The sequence below is a fragment of the Harpia harpyja genome, chromosome 2 (genome assembly GCF_026419915.1).
Source record: "Harpia harpyja isolate bHarHar1 chromosome 2, bHarHar1 primary haplotype, whole genome shotgun sequence".
In the NCBI taxonomy this organism is placed as follows: Eukaryota; Metazoa; Chordata; class Aves; order Accipitriformes; family Accipitridae; genus Harpia; species Harpia harpyja.
The window spans coordinates 43597337-43615046 of record NC_068941.1 but is presented as its reverse complement, the minus strand read 5'-3'; the positions used below and the strand labels follow the sequence as shown (position 1 = coordinate 43615046).

At 38.4% G+C, this 17710-nt stretch overlaps 1 protein-coding gene across 6 annotated transcripts in view; it reads right to left on the bottom strand.

The window, feature by feature from the left end:
* Window positions 1–909: 909 nt before the first annotated feature.
* Window positions 910–17710, bottom strand: part of RAPGEF2 (Rap guanine nucleotide exchange factor 2) — a 193439-nt gene continuing 176638 nt past the window's right edge. For 5 of the 6 annotated variants that reach the window (XM_052778303.1, XM_052778313.1, XM_052778328.1 and 2 more), the window contains 10 exons: window positions 17126–17337; window positions 16918–17041; window positions 16270–16293; window positions 15012–15235; window positions 13968–14159; window positions 12075–12227; window positions 9373–9598; window positions 7204–7763; window positions 4287–4592; window positions 910–3041 (listed from right to left, as the gene is read on the bottom strand). In XM_052778303.1, coding sequence (XP_052634263.1) covers window positions 3016–3041; window positions 4287–4592; window positions 7204–7763; window positions 9373–9598; window positions 12075–12227; window positions 13968–14159; window positions 15012–15235; window positions 16270–16293; window positions 16918–17041; window positions 17126–17337 — 2047 coding nt within the window. In that variant the 3' untranslated portion in view covers window positions 910–3015. The remainder of the gene's footprint in view (window positions 3042–4286; window positions 4593–7203; window positions 7764–9372; window positions 9599–12074; window positions 12228–13967; window positions 14160–15011; window positions 15236–16269; window positions 16294–16917; window positions 17042–17125; window positions 17338–17710) is intronic. The other variant, XM_052778320.1, reaches the window with a different exon arrangement.

The following is a 17710-nucleotide window of genomic DNA, read 5'->3' as shown; positions in this document are numbered from 1 at the left end:
AACTTCTATTACTGGGGATGCTATTGGGTGATCTTTATTACTTGAAATACCTTCTTTGGTAAAAACTCAAATGGATCACTTTCCATACTTCTCTCTACCCAAATGTTAAAACATGTTGTCCTGGTTTTGGCTGTGATAGAGTTAATTTTCTTCCTAGTAGCTGGTATAGTGCTGTGTTTTGGGTTCAGTATGAGAAGAATGTTGATAACACACTGATGTTTTCAGTTGTTGCTAAGTAGTGTTTATAGCCAGCAAGGTGGCTGCAGGGGCACAAGTAGCTGGGAGGGGACACAGCCAGGACAGCTGACCCAAACTGGTCAAAGGGGTTTTCCATACCATGTGATGTCATGCCCAGTATATAAACTGGAGGGAGTTGGCCTGGGGGGATCACTGCTCGGGAACTAACTGGGCATCAGTTGGCAAGCGGTGAGCAATTGCATTGTGCATCACTTGTTTTGTATGTTCCAATTCTTTTTTTATTATTCTTGTCATTTTATTATGGTTATTATTATCATTATTATTTTATTCCTTTCTGTCCTATTAAACTGTTCTTATCTCAACCCACAAGCTTTATCTTTTTCCTTCTGATTCTCTCCCCCATCCCACTGGGTGGGGCGGAGTGAGTGAGCAGCTGTGCAGTGCTTAGTTACTGGCTGGGGTTAAACCACAATACATGTATTCCTTACTTTTACACCATTCAGAATATAAAATCAACAAAATCTTTCCTTTAAAACTGTTTACATTCTATATATACCTAAGACCATACCTATACTCCTTTTTTGGCATCTCAGATGTTTCTGCTGGAGACACATAACATCTCAGTCATTCTCATTCAGCAGTACACACACCAAACTTTTCAACAATGATCAGCAGCACAACTGTATATTAAGAAAAACTCCACACCAATGGTTTGCCCACATCACTTGGCAATGTCCCTTTAATATTAATACACAGAGAAGTAAAATTTTTTCATAAATTTGTTCAAGTATGTGGAACATGTAAAATGCATAAGAATCAATATGGACTTCATTAATGTTATATTTATTTATTTTCCAGCTTCATACAAACTGGATGTAGAAGCATAAACATAGTACATTTCTACCATTTTCAACAAAAATATAACCAATATGTACAATTATTGTATTAAAAATACAAAAGGGATACAGACTCCACCAATGTCTTTCTAAAAGACATACAGGTACAAGTAGTATCAAAAGTATGAGGAAATCACCAGTTAATTGTACATTCTGCACTTGACATCACAGAGCGAACTGAGATTAGCAGTCCTATGGTCTACAATTACTTAATGCTTATATAACATTTGTGCAACTTGTGATAGAGCTAGGATTTTGTATTTCTATATGCACATGAGGTCCATAGCCTTGAGAATAAAACTGGCAAATAAAGCATATTACATGTAAAATTACAAATGCATAATTGACAATGTGATATATAAGCAAATAGACAAAAGCTATGATTACAGGAGAGAGAATTAAATAAAGCACTGACATTTGTTTGATACAGTGAAAAAACACTGCAATTTGATCTTTAAAAGTTGAAGCTATTTACGTTTATCTACTGATCAATATGATCAGCTGAGTTCAATGGAAAAAAAAAAAAAAATCCAAGACCAGCAGTTCCTCACATTTGAGTACTACTCGGATTGGCAGCCTTCACTTCTCCGGAGTCTGTGCAAAAACAACACAAAAATAGAGGGGAGGGTCATTTCAGTCATTATAGGGTTAATAGCAGCTGTGAGCAGGTGGTTGCTACACATTGGCCTTCTCTACACATGCAGTGTTCCATGAAGCCATTAACAGTTGTGACTATTTCTGCATTGCAAAGGCTGGCAAATCTAAACGTGTTATTTTTCATTACTTAAAGGCTCGTTTATCCCCTAATGCCAAAGTCAATAGATGGAGGTTATTAGATCAGTGTTAACAGCTGACACGAGCTGTGACATCCCAACTTGCCTTCACTGCAATGTTATCCAGTTAATTTTTCTTTTAATATAACTACTATATAGTAAAAAAAAAAATAATAAAAATAATATATAACTTAAAGGTGGGGTTGCCATCTGTCTCATTAGAATGGGACACTTTCTTTTTTAGTATGCCATCCTGTATTCCACAAGGCACAGGTATGAAACACACAGTGTCCTCTTCCATCACCGGCCAGTTGCAAGCATGTGTTTCTGCATTTACGCTAGACCTGGCTGAGGATGCTATTAATGCTAACATTTACAAACTTTTGAAGGTTCCAGGGTGGGGCACATTAAGAGTGAAGCGAGACGGTCAAGCAAAGGCTGCATCCCGTAACCTCTGTCTTCCCTTCTGCCCTGCTCAGCCACGTGATAGCAATATTCTTTCCAGGAGCTCAGGCTGGCAACCCTACTTACAAGTATGAAATAATACTGTAATTACTACGCAGATGCAGTATTTGATCTCTGAAACACAAACATACAAAATCGTAACAAAGGCATTGTAAACAAGCAAAAAAGCACTGCCTCCTTGAAGGATTTCAATGCATTTTTCTCTTTGTATGTTAAAGGCCAAATGTAATTTGACAACTAGCTTATCTCATTATCCCAATGAGACTAAGTGCTAGGATTGTGATTAAAATCTAAAAGGAAGATTTAAAAAACAAAAAACCCTTCCAGGCATTGGGAAGTGCAGCCAGAGTTAATCATCCTGATGTGATGATCTTGGAATTTGGAATGATACTGTGTGATGTGGCAGACAGCGACAGTGGTAGCTTGGAGATTGCTGCACTGTGCATTTCAAGCAACACAGTTTGAAAAGTGCCAGGGCGATTTCTTCACAGTATTTCACATGCAAGGGGAGAGGGGACAGAAGGGGGAGGGGCAGAGGAAGAAGCCCCATGCTGCTTTAAGGCAGGGAAGGAGGCAAATAGGTCCACCATCCTTTAACTATAGCTCCAAGGCTCCTATTCTAGGGACGTCTTCTTGTGCTCTCCTTTAAGGTGGCTCACTCTGGATCCAGAAAAGCCCAAGTCTTAGACAGCAGAGACTTGTTCATCTTCTGCAAACACAATAGGATAGGGGAAAATAGAATTTAGTTCATATGGAACAAGACTGCTACTGAATGAAACAACCTGTACTGTGCTCGTGTGTTTTCCATTTCATCGTATTAGGTATATATTTTAAACCAATCTAAATATCTCTAATTTCAGGTCTCATGAGAAACATTCCTTTGTAATTTTGTTCTCAAAGAAAATAAGACAATTGGTATAACTAAGAAAGGTGCAGTTTCTCAGCCTGAGGAACACAACAGCTACTGCTAGATATCCAATAGCTTCATAAAGCCATCTTACATTTTTTCCCTGAATATATCTATGATTTATTTAAATTAAGATTGCATAAAAATTGAGTGCAGCTTTAGTCATCATTGGTAGAAACAATTAAAATTCTCTGTCATGGTAATTCTCAAAGTTTGAGGCAATTCGATTAAAGTAGATTTCATTTTTTTCCATCATGTTCAACTACAGAGTTCATCCTGCACATAAAACCTTAGTAACTAAGCAGTTAGGGAAGGAAGGGGAACATTAGCCTTTCTATCATTAAGCAAAACAAAGCACTCAAATGTGTGATTTAGGCACTGCCCTGCCTAAATTTTGAGCACCTAGCCCTAAAGATGCAATCCAGCTACGCTTGCACTCCATAGAAAAACAGAAAGACTATGTCTACACAATCTTTCTATCATTATAATTGAGCTAAAGCATAAAGATGCAGACACACTTGGGCAAGTGAGGTAGCAAAAGAGTAGTGGGCTCATTACGTGAAGCAGTGGTGTGGAAGTGTCCACAGTCTAAGAGTTTCAGATAGAATGTGAGTGACTATCCAAATAAACCTGACCAACAATGCTCTATGGGACAGATGGGCAGGTACTCTATAGACCAAGATATTTTTTTGACTGTTAAAATACATGGTTAGTGCCAAAAATTAGGTATGCTGGAAACTTTCAGGGCAGGCAGGGCTGTACCTGGTGAACATAGGCACCTTCACAGAAGTTGCCTAAGCCAGCTGCTTGTTTGTCCAAGATTCAGGTGGACCTACACTCCCAATTTTAAATTATATATTTAGGATGAACTGAATTCCTCCCCTTCCAAAAAGTTAATAAATAGCAAGTTTTGAAAGATGGAAGAGAGCTCAAATTATGGCAAGAATTTCTATAGCAGAACACATTTGTGTCATTTGCTTTGTGTCTGTGAAAGCATTGACCATTTTTGCATGCAGCAAACTCAAAATCTAACAATTAGCAATTTACCATCTTCCTCTGTGGAAAACCCTTGAGACGGATAGTGAGCAAGGCGTGGATCTGACTCATTTGGTTTATGCCACTGGGGTTTGTTCACAGGCCTGCTAGTTGAATGGCCATGTGACTGCTGCTGTTGAGTTGATGTCCCATGAGTCTCACATGTCCGTGCCACCATTCTAGACCTCTGAAGTGCTATGTTGTAATCTGGAGGCTTTCTGGTTGGATGGGAACCACCTTCTGCAAACTCAGCAATAGGTATTCCTACATAACCAGGAGGAGTTGGAGGTGGTTCCCGGTATCGACCCTCTTTTCGTGCTGCAGGAAAAAGAAGAGATTAGTATAAGAGACAGTAAGAGGAAAACTGCTCAAAGGAAAATGAACAGTGAAAGTTAAATAAACATCAACCAACTCAACAGCCCAGGAGGAGAAAATCTGAAGGACAAAAGTTAACTACCATACAGTAGACAATGAGATCTTGAAAAATAAACCATGCAAGAAAGTACAGAATATACAACATACACAGGATATAGCTGTTCTTCCAGTAGTGAAGCATTAGTCTAATAAAATTCACCAAATTACATGGGGAATTTGTTCAAACCTAGCAACTGAAGCTGTTCCATCAATTGTATAGAACAAAACGTACTCTGATCAAAGTACCGTGGAAGACTCAAGAGTCCACAGAAGTGGCAAACATCAGGAATACTGCCATCTCCCCCAACACATGACTGTCTTAATCCTGAAGATGGGCTTTGTACCCAAGAGCTCATCTCTCTTGTTTTCAGCATCTTCCGGGGGTGAGGGGGAAGGCACCTGATACATTATTTCTTCCTACAAATCTTACTACTTAATGAGACATAAGATACAATCGCAAAAGGTAAGAAAGAGAAGTGGGCTTCATCTTGATACTTTCTATATGCACTACTGCCCACTGCTCTTATGGTTGTATTCTCTACAAAATGGAAACTTGAACGTATGCCCCTAAGAACAATGATTGAATATGATTTTATATAGGAGATGGAAAGACCACCACCTAGTTTGCGGATCTCATTGAGGCATAACTGTTTACCTAAACAAGACTTAACTCTGTGCATACTTAGAAGTTCTCTCTTGCAGAGAACTTCAAGGGAGGAAACAGCAATTAAGAATTTTAAGCATCTGCAGGGACACAGAGCAGATAGGCATGACTCTCTATTTTGGAGTTTCGTACTTAAAGAATTCAGCTGGGACTTTGATACTGAACACTTTTTGTGGGTCTAGCCCTTCAACAACACATGACCACTTAACTTACAGTACAAAGACAAACACAGCAGGAAAAAACCACTGACACAGACAATTTACTCTCCACAGCTTGTCATACACTGTATATTCTTGCACAAGTGGTGATGACAACATCACCCTGCATTAGGCACCGTGGAATTGACTGAGAGGGCAGTACAAGCTTAAGCTGAACTGGTGCTACCTGGATGCGAGTTTTTATGGACTAAAAATAAAGTCTTGGTATTATAACAAAACCAAATAATTTCCAATAGAATCTAGGTATTTTTCTCAGACAAATTGTTTTAACTGAGCAAAGCAGCATGAAGAAGTTTCTGAGAAATTTTATTCAAAGATTTCTGAAAAGTAACATTGATGCAGAAGAAATTCTGTAGAAAAATTCTATTGAAATACTGCTGCAAGAGATCAATGTCTATTCAGTGCAAAAGAATCATGTAAAAATAGTGGCTTCTGTTGGACAGTGATATGCACAGTTACATTTGCAGGATAATTAGTTAATAGTACAGAAGTGCATGGAAGTGTGTGGTTTGAATTTTCAGGTCTCTTTCATGTTCTCTCAAGTCTCTAAAAACGTAGTGGCAAGCACTGCCTTGAGATGCAAGTTTGGAAGCATGCTTGTTCTACATTCTGGTGGAAATGAAGGGTATCAAAGAGTAAAATTAGAGAGTGGCATGAATCTGAACCTGGAGTCCTGAACTCCACAGCTTCCTCCTCTTCATAGTTCAGGGATTCAGATCTGTACCCAAGCTTTGAGGCAATGGGCCATTGCTAAGCAATATACTTGGGCAGAAAATGGAAAAGCAGTTTATCACAGTGGTCTCAGCATGACCTCAATCTGGCAGACTTTTTCAGCTGTGTCAGCACAAAACGGCTTTTAGATAGTTCTTCATATTAACCTGAAGAAAGGCAAAGTGAAGGGGAATGAAAGGAAGGAAAGAGGCAAAAATGCAGAGGTCTTGGATGGCACAAGGACTGCAATGTGTAGAAGGAACAGTATGAGAAAAATGTTAAGCTCTGCCAAGGACACCTTCATATTATTTTATATATTATCTGATCTTTCTTTTGTGGAATGATTATAAATGTATTCTAGCTCTAACTTCTTAGGAACCTCTTCAGTTATAGCAGTCCAAAGAAACATCTCAGTTGGTATTTAAACATCTCAGTTGGTATTTAAGTACAAAGTGATGCCATTTTCAGAAGTAAGGAATCTTCACAATTATCAGACAAGTCATACAGATGTATAAAGTAAAACACTTCTAAAAAAATCAGGCCACATTCACTAAGATTTCTAAACACAGAACATGAAGCCTTACTGTGAAGAGAAGCTCACATTTCAGAACAGACACCTAAATACATCAACCTCTCAAAACAATGTCCAGCAGTTGAGCTAGTTTTTTGATGTATGGCAGGCTCTCTTGAAACCCAAAGATGCTGCCAGAACTGAGAATCAACAATAAGTGATATATTCCCTAGCAATAAATGCACCGTTAAAGGAGAGACACTGCAAAATGTTTGGTTTTGCTTTAAAAATAAAAAAAATTAAATAAAATAAAAAAATCAACCCAGACAAAAGAAACGCAGTTTTAGAACAATACAAAGAATCACAAGCAAATGAATTAAAATACTTCACGGCAAACAAAACTTAACTTACCAATAAGCCCCTTTGTACTACTTGAGGATACTGCTATATGAGTGGGCATGGGAGCTGGCTTTGACTCCTCTGCTGGTACAGATGTTATGCTACTGGTTTCAGCTTCAATTGAAACATCCTTCCCACCCCTCCGCTTTATGGTACCTGTATCACCTTCCGAGTCCTCTCCCCAGTATCCTGTTGAGGATGCCCAGCTTGCTCTGGACTGTGCTTGATCAAGGCCCTCCCTACCTTGACTTTGCCTGCCATACTTTGTGCCATGATCAGGGAACATCAGCTGGTCCATATGACTGCCCGAGGCCCACAGTCCTGCCCCATCGCCTGAACTATCGAAATGAGCATGTCCAAAAGGCAGAGTCTCCCAGCTTCTCTGGTGCTGTATTGTTTGTATGTTGTCATGAGAACCGCTCGAACAGGAAGTCCAGCTACCACGGCCACTGTCAGCTGCATCGAGCGAAGCTCTGTCCCCCTGATCCTGTGACAGCTCTTCTGTACTAGGAGAAGAAAGCACAGTTGCTCCAGCATACAGGCCTCTGGTCTCTGACAGTGGTGCATATGAGCTAGATGCACATTGATGAGGGAACAAAAAAAAAAAAAAAAAAAAAAAAAAATCCAGCGTTGGAATTGGAGATAATTTACAAGACACACGAAGAATTCAACAATCAAGAGAAAAGCAAACATATTGGGGGGTTGGACTAGATGACCTTTAAAAGGTCCCTTCCAACCCAAACCATTCTATGATTCAATGAATGAAGGTTTTGAAGCAATTTATATGAAGTATTATTTGCATTAATGACTAATTCAATTTTGATAATAGAACAATTTCATTTCAAGCTCATCCTCAATAAAACAAACAAACAAAAATTACTGGATAGATATCTTGACAAAACTTAACACTTCAGTGGTGTAATTTCAAAAGCAGCCCTTTAAGACAGGCAAACAGCACTGACATATATAAAGGGGAACAGACTGATAGATTGGGTTCCTACTGCTTTTCCAGCCATGCAAAGCAAAGGATTAAAAGGGAGAAACAGAGTTTTAGCAGGTGGCGGCTGATATTCATGTTTAGGTTTCAGCTTTTCAGATTTTTTTTTTTTGCTTAGGAAACTCTGAAAGCCACCTTTTCAACATTTCTTACAAATGAAAATGTATTTTAACCTTAATTTTGGAAACACATGCTACTTCATAGAGCAAGTATGCTCTCTGTAGACTTTCAGCAATTAAATAAGCCTGACACTATCACTTACATAGCAGTAGAGAAAACCGACAAAGTGCCACTTTTGTTTAGCAGCTCTCCAGGCTCCTGGGATTTATCCTTCCAGGGCAGCCTCCTATGCAGATTGGAACCCTGCTCTGCCAAATATTTAAGGCATCCAATTAAAGAGTTTGTATAGCCTGGGATTTCCAAAGCTGAAGTACACCAGTTTTGGAACAGGCCTGCCATCCACAGACCCTGCAGGATTAAAACCCCTGGAACCATTCAGAGGACTGAAGCATCCAAGTAACAGCTCAGAAAAGTAAGTGGAGACTAAATAGGAGGCAGAGCTCCAATTATTTTCAGACCAAGGCTCACTGCTAGAGATTTAGACAACTCCTCACAGCACTAGCTTCCCTACCATTACAGAAGTTAATTACCTAGAAAATTACCTAGAAAACCAGCAGCCTAACGTGAATTTTAGCTTCCAATTACTGTTGACTAGAAGAAATATTTGGGGTAAAATATTTTTGAGTTAGATAAATATGCACTTTTCTATGAAACAGACTGGAAAATTACTAGCTTTTTCTGTTCTCAGCTTCATCACTGAATAATTGTATGAATAATTTCTCATTTAATTCAGTTAATTCCCCATTCAGAAAACAGGCTAGGATACTAGTCTGCCATAAAGAGGATAATCTACAGCACTACTAAATGCTCAGATGGTAAGGTCTACTGAGGTAAAGCCTTACTGTTGTAGACCTCATCACATGCTAAGGAGTACAAAACCTTTTCTTGTCAGAAAATGGAGCATTATCACAAAACACAGCACTGAAATAGTAGTTTTTAAGGGCAGGGAAGAAAAAAATATTTGAGAGAGATACAGGGAAAGTTACATGAACAAATATACATAGACATGCCACATACACACTATATGAAAGTATAATGTAAGTAAGCACAAATAAAATTCCTACCCTAAGCTGTATTGATCTGGTTCAATCATGATTCTTCTATCAATCCTTCCCACACCAAGATTTGTCTCCACGATGCTGACAGAATGCCTCTGTCTCCTCTCATCATGCAGGGAGACTGGCATAGAGTCAAAAGAGGAATTGCTGACAATACTAGATCTGGAAGAAATTTCGCTGTGACCAGAATCTGAAAAGTTATCCACTGTGCCGCTAGGAGCCAAAGTATAGCCTGCAAAGGGAATGTCACGTTAATCAGACTCTCAGAGGAGCCTGCTCAGTTATTGCCAGGCAGCCAGCCATACTATTACCACAGTAAATCAAAACTATGACTACAGTTACACAGAAGCAGCACTGCAAAAGATAGATACATAGCAGAACTGTGTGACAACATGTATTCTGTCTCTTAATAAGAGGTTTAAGATTGTGGGAACATGCACTACTCATTTAGAAACTAACTGCTCACCTTCCCTTCTTCTCTGCCCTCATCCCCCAAATTATTTTCAAATGCATCATCATACTTGTATCCCTGCATTATGAAATCTCACTTCTCAAAAAACTGCCTGTACATAAACACTGTCTCCAAAATTGGAATGAAAGAGATGCCCTGGACAAGATTACTGCTTAAAGTAATCCAAGAGACCCTCTCACACAGTTTTTCTGTTCTGCAAAGCTACATTTCAGAGACGAACAGCAGATACAACATGAAGCCCAGATGTCTGGGCTGACTGGTTATTACGTATCTTGGCTGAGAGAGGGCCAGATTTTCAAGCTTGCTTTGTGGTACTTTGCTAACTAATTACGTTCCAAATAGCATATATTACCAGAATTATACTGTAACCTGGAGGTAGCATTGACACTGCCAGACTGAGATAAAATCTGCAAACCATGTCACAGAGGCAAATTCAGCAAATTTAGCTTTTGTTTTAGTATTAAACAAAGTTGTGCTGAATGCTTTTGCCAGGTAAGTTAAAGATCATTCAACAACATACATCCACAAGTGACTGCAGTTTTCATTTTTTGCTTTCAGTCTACACATAAGTGTCAAGATGACTTCAAACTGATCTATCCCAATTCACTTGCTGAGAACATGGAATTAATGTTGCCATTTTTGTCTGAAAGAACATACAGTTTTTGTCTGAAAGGACATACCATTAGATTCATGTCACCACCAAACCAAGGATTTTTTTTTTTAATTTATAATCATGTTTATGATTTGCTTTTTGCAAAAATAAAGTACTTTTCCCACTATGAGCCAAGTACAGAATCCCAATTCCTTTTTCAAGAAATGCACAGGCCTGACAATAATTATATAAATTCATTCTTTACTAATGTAGTATTTGGGAGAAATCATGATGATAGTTTACAAGGACTCAAGGTGATAATCTAAATCTTCTCTACATAACATTCTCCTCCATCTGACCTTAGTAAATATCAGTTCAATAGAGATTTTGCATAGGCATTTGCACTTTCTTGCCATATTCATCTCTCCCATTTTCAGATCTCTGCTTATCCAATTGGACTTACTTTTTCCCATTTTATTTCCATAAGCCCTACCTATCCCAGAGGTCTTTGGTGAATTGTTATTCTTGTTACTGTTCTCACTTCCAAGAGGAGAGGAGCAACTGGTTAGCTCTGTTAGTCTGGATCCATAAGGCCTCAACTAATCAGCACTGCCACCTATCACGTTAAGAAAAGGGCTTAGCTATCCATTTGATAAAAAAGCAGAAAAAGTGATACTCGCGTAAGTATCAAATGCTTGTGCAGTTTAGAGAAAGTTATTGCTACAGGGAAGTCTCCAACACACTCATCTCTTTAGCATTCTGAACTTCTATCATGGGGATGCAACCCCAATATATATATTTTACCATAATGTTACATTATGTAACTGTTAAACTGAACTTTTATGATGTTCTGAAAATAGAATAACTTAGAAGTTATCTGCATACAGCTAGGCTATCATACTTCCAAAGGAACGGGTTTTTTTGTTTGTTTAAACTACAGGAAAATGCCTCCATTCTCTGTTTTGTCAAATCATAACCAGAACGAGTACAATGAAAAAACAAACAGGCTTAAAAAAAAATCCCTTTAAAGTCCTACATTCACCTTAAAAAAATAACTCTATGAAGTCACTTAAAAAGAACTCAGTCAAAAAAGCTCCAATGTGTAATACCATTCCTCAAATATCCATATATATTGTTTGAATAATCAGGCTGCTAGTAAAATATCGTGTATTAGTGATTCAAATTCCAAGTATCTTTAGCTTGCCTGTCATACATAGGTCATATCCCATCCAGATGTATGACACAGCAAATAATTCCTCTAATAGGCTAGTGTGCTCAATGCTGTACAAAGATTTTAAATTCCAATCTGCACATCCTTCCACTGACAGGAAACACTGATGATGGGAATATTTTTGTCAGAAGCAGCTGCAGTGAGAGTGACCTACTGCATCAAATCCTGTATCAGATCAGGCTATCTTTCCTGGCTTTTGCTAACCAGAGGGCTTTCAGGTATCCCTGAAATCAGGTTCCCAGGTATCCTTTCACGTAACCCAGTCTGCACTACACTTCCTGCCCTCTTGCTGACCACATGTGACAAAAATAGAAGCAGCAGTAGTTTATCCTGAGTGCCCACATTCTCTCTCAGAAGTTTCCAAAGTCTATGAACTTCAGAAAACAGGATGAGAAATATTGCACATCTAATACCTTTCCTTGGAGAGCTCTGTGGTGAAGTGGGAGGAGAAGACAGCTGCGAAGATGCACTTGAAACTGTGTCTTCAGATTGTTTCTTGTGACGATCCAAACTTCCTTCTTCAGATAAGGAAAGAATTTTCTTTAAAGCTTGTGGGGAGTTAATGCCTTTAAATAAGAATTAATGTAGGCAGATGTAAAGTCCAGTATAAATACATCTTTCTGTTTTGCAATGCATTTATAGAGCAGACACCATACAGGAAAAAAACCTAGATTTTTTTCCTGTTTGTGAGTTTCTGACACCAGCTTAAATGAAGCAAAACACTTAAACCTACTTCTGTTTAAAATGTATCACTTCATTTCTGCATATTAGTGTGGCCAGTCTTTCATTCTGGCTACCTAAAATAAATAATTTGTCATGGAAAACACAATGCAGATTTGGTGTTGCAGAATACTGTCTATACAATATATAAATCAAGGATATGCATAGTAATGGTTACTGAGAAACTTGAACTAAAATTATGTTGAATACAAACACAAATCTCACTGGTTAGTGACGGTTTATATAGTAAGAAATTGAAACTGTTCTCCTGTTCCTTTTCTTTTCAGAGTAGCCTAGAAGGTCAAAGAAAGCTGGAAAGAAGATAGATTAGGCTTACAAAACAAGGCCATCCTGCAGCTGCCTTTCTCCTTTCATTTTTGAGAACTACCTCTGCATCAGCTTATTTTGGGAAACTAGAGAGTAAAAACATCCTGAGGATGATGTATGATGTAAAGATCTAGGGCATCAACAATTGCTTTTCTTGGGCAACATTTATCCATCTTTCTCTTCCCCTCTTCCTCAAAATCCACCCTGGGACAGTCTTAAAAGTGAAGATGGAGCTTCTCTGACAGTTTTGCCAATGTTTGTGGTAGAGGTTATTTTCAAGCAGTCTACAGAATTTATCTGATCTGTTGGATCACAATGCTGCTATCAATAATTTACAGCTGCTTCATCAACATAACCTAGTCAATTTTCAGAAACTTGCCCACCATGAGCAAAAACGCAGTCTATGGTGCTTCAAAGTCCTTTTAAGATTAAAATTTAATGGTAAAATCAACAAGAACTAGACGAATATTAAATTGTTTCTTACCCATTTTGCTGGTTCTAATGTTTCCCTAGCAGCCTAAGCAATGCACAAGTAAAACTAATACAAAGTGATATCAGAATTAAGCTCTTATGAAATTACTATCATGCAACAGGAAGGGCCAGTTATGCTACGTACCTTATTAGGAATATTACTGTACTTCAAGTGATATGTAAGAAGTTCTTTAATAACACACATATGTTAGGTACACATGCTGGAACACAGATTTGGAAATCCGATTGGAAGAAATTCCTATAGTCTGGTATCTTTGAGCGACATGCAGGCAGCAATGACTGAATAACAATAAAAAAGCACTAGGGAACAGAAGCCAAAGGGACAATTCTCAATAGGAAACTTCAGGCCTACACTTCTAACAGGACTACCAGTTTGAGCAGGCCTGAATTTCACATTAAATGTTCAACTTTTGAAAAAACACCAAAACTTCTGAGGCATCTCAGATGGGTCACTCAAAAACTCCAAGTCACTAATCCCTTTGGAAAAGATAAGCCAAGATCCTAGGGCAGACAGTCAGAAACATTCATTTTTTCCAGCTGCTAGTAACAGGTAAATACTTATACTGATTAAATTGACAGGATGCTTTCCAAGATTTCTTTCTTTCCATTTCTAGAAAAGAGAATTATGCATACACACTGCATGTACTGGCATAACCTGCATATAATAGTACCAGAAATAAATGTCTCAATCTTATTTGATTAAAAATGTCTCCCTGACATAAGCAAACTTCAGAGTATTAAGCCAAATGCTTCATTGCTCCACTTACCAAATGGTGGGAGGTCTTTGACCGGCACTTTCTTGCGAGAGGGATAAAGAGATACGGCAGGGACCTGCAATGCTTGGTTTACTTTATGTTGTTGCTGCTGCTGCTGCTGCACTTTCTGCTGGATGCCTGCCCGTGGAGCCACCGGTGACGTTTCAGATTTTCCAGATCGCTTGTCTCCTGTATTCTTCGGCACTTTGCAAGAAATGGGAGAAAGCACAGAATGACTACTAGCTAAAAATATTGTGGGAGTTTTAATCTGAGCAGTGCAAAGCCTTCCAAATAATAATTAAGGTGCTCAAATACTTGTACAGTTAATGCAGTAGGATACCTTTAGAGAGAAGAGATGAAGAGGAAAAGAGAGGGAGATTTAACTTCATTTAAAGCATATACATTATCAAAGAACATTTACTCTCTCTCAAAGTAAAACTCTCATAACTTACTGTTGTTATAGCTGTCAAAAACATGACCAGACATTATACTGGGCTCTCATAAGGACTACAACTGGTTTAGAATGGATATATAAGTACTATTTTTTGCTACCCTGAAGGAAGGGAAGGGCATAAGATACAGCATTCCCTCAAACCAAAATGAAACAGATATCCAGCATAAGGTCCCCTCTGCTGCAGCCAGGTACAGCCCTTCAGGTGTCTCTGAAACACCTGGACATAAGGAAATCCCCTTTTGCCTCTCAAGGTCAAGATATCCAGGATGACGAACCCTATTCACACCAATAGCCTGAGTACATCAGAACTGTAGAGAAACTTTTGGCTCCTCCAAATCCTTTGCACGGACAAGTCTAAAGAACCCTTGTGCACTTCAGCATGGCATCATCTGAAAACCTTATCCCCTATATAAATGCTATGTCCCTATATTGTTAATCTGCAAGATGATTTCCTTAAGATTCATAGATGTTCAGTACTTGGAAATGACTAGACACATCATTTTCCACCTCATTGTCTAGTTACTGTTCCCAATTACTTCCTTGAAGAAACAGAGGTATATTTAGCAGTTTTCTTGAGATCCATAACAAATGACAATTCTCACGTGTGTTGGTGGCTGGCTCACACTGCAGAGACAGTGTCTGGAGGCTCTCTTCATCCATTTCCAGATCCAAGTTTGAGAGATACTGCTTCACTTTCCGTGCCATCTGAGCATCTTCATACAGTTTTTTAGCATTAAGGAAGGAGCTGCGACGGACCCGCTTTTTATGACCCCCCGTTTGCGCGACATCCAGCACAGCTGCATTCGTACTGCCCTGGCTGAGAGACCTGGAGTGAAGGTGGGGCAGGAGGGGGAGGAAAGAGGGGAGAAGTATGACTTAGTCTGATGTGGTATCACTTGATAAACATGAAACGTGCAAAAGATTGCATGAGTGTCAGTCTATGGTCAAAGCTCACATGCCTCATTCCAGTAAGTCAAACAGCTATAACAGATAGAAAGATGAGGGTCAGGAAATCTTTTTACTTGGTGACAGGCACTATTTTAATTACACAGATATTTTAACCTATTCTGTCCAACTAGGCAATATCACTTCACACATCTAGAAATGCATTCAAGCTAGCTCTCTCACGTAAGCCAGCTACTGAGAAGATTGGAGCATTAGGAAAAGCTCATGCAGTAAGGCAATGCTGACAGAAGACTACAGATGAGGTTCAAATTTAAATTAATATACAGAAGGCATTTTGAAAGCTAAACACTTTTTAAATCAGACGATATGCAAAATGTACAGCTCAGTTTTACAGAACAAAACTTCCTTTTAACTTGCTAGGTTGAAGACAGCTTTTTATTAAATAAAATGATCAGCTAGTTCATGATGAAATAAATGTCATGCACATTTCAGTGTACATATGTCTATATGAATGCTATGCATTGTTCCTGAATTGTTAAGAGTAAAAATGATGGCTGAATTGAAAATAAGTTAGTTTAGCAGATACTGTAAGTTTTAACTTTTGTATTTGATTGTGATAATTGCTTATTAGGCATAAGAAAGTTAACAGCAATTTTCAGCTGTTGCAACCTTGCCATTTTATAATTTGTCTTTTACTTCCTTTGGCAATTTAAATTGAAGGTGAGGGAGAAGAACACCCCACTCCTATCTACAACCACTTACAAATAATTCACAACTTTTGTGTTTTAACCTCAAAAGCAAAAGCACTCCTGGATTAAAATGTATTGTCAGTAAAAAAGGGTTAACAAAAGAAAAAAATGTCAAAGCACCAGAAAATTAAAGATAGCAAGTAGGAAACAATGCAAATGGTAAAGGAAGAATGAATGTCTGTGTGTGTTGTCTCCGACCACTTACCCCAAACTCCTCCATTTCTTCTTCCTGCAAGTGAGAGCCAGGAAGAGTAAAGCATGGGTTTAAGAAGAGACAGAGAAAGATCACAAGCTCAGAAAGAAAAAGACCAGACCTCAGGACAAGCAGTTCTGGAAGCCCACAAACATTAAAAAGAGCCTTGACTCAGGCATACAGTCAGATATTACAAACTCTTCTAGCTCAAATTAAGAAAAAGACTATGCAATAAGCTGGTCTAACATGAAGCCAAAGAGCATTCACTCCACATTTTCTAACACTACTAGCTGACACTTTCAGATACATTCCCACTTCTACTAAATCAAAATGATAAGGCTGGCATACATCAATGCTTCAAACAGACTAATATGTATGTGTTCAAGACAGTATCTCCCTCTCCCTCCCACTGATGGAATCTCATTTTTATGAAGTAACTGGCAGCTAAGGAATAATATAAAACATTTTAATATATACTGATAAACACAAAGTGTAATGATTTCTCTAGTTTTAGAACACCACATTATTTTGATAAATTGTTAACAACAAACAGAGAACTCATGCTGCTCCAATACAACAAGGGGCACTTGAAAAGCTCCTCTTGCCGACACCTAGCCTTCTCTTAGCTGGGAAAAGCTCTGCCTAATACAACACACTTACCTCGTTCTAAACATTAAAGCAGGATCCATGTTCACAGATGCCATGCGACCAACATGGCGTATCTCCTTCGCAATCATTCTCAGCTTCTCAAAATTGACCAAGCCCTCCACTTTTGAATCATTTCCTACAATCAACAATTAACATCAGTTATTAGGCAGCAGAGTTAGTTTTCCTTTGCTGGTAAAAGATGATGTACTTCTGCTTTTACCTTCATGAAGGAATGTAAGGTCTTTTTTGATAACAGGAAACAGGGGTATAATGGGGGGCTGTAGGTTTTGGCTGTTAAGGACATTACGATATTTTGCCATATTCCTAGATGGATCAAACAAGTCCTGTAGATCTTGAAACAGTTTTTCATACTTGCTTGGAAGCTTTTCCCAAGTAGTTCGGAGCCTTGCAACTGGTGCCAAATTCAGGCCACTTGAAACAAACAAAAAAAAAAGTGCAAAAAAGATCAAGAACAATAGAAAGAAACAAAAAAAATCCTAGAAAAGACCATGTTAAATTTTGTATGGGAGAAGTACCACATAGCCAGAATAGCGTAGCACAACAATGTCAATAAAGTAAAAGAAAGTGAACACTTCCTTTTGCCAGCGTGTATTACAGAACAATTAAGATCATTTTTATAAAAGCTATAAAAACTGGAGATATCTGCACGATGTAACCATAAACAGATAAAAGTTACACTTGGATGAGTAGTTAAACCTTATAAAGAGTATGTACTTATTACTTTGGAACAGGGTCCGAATTTGATAACAATATCATAATCTAGGAGTACCTCAGGATCACCACT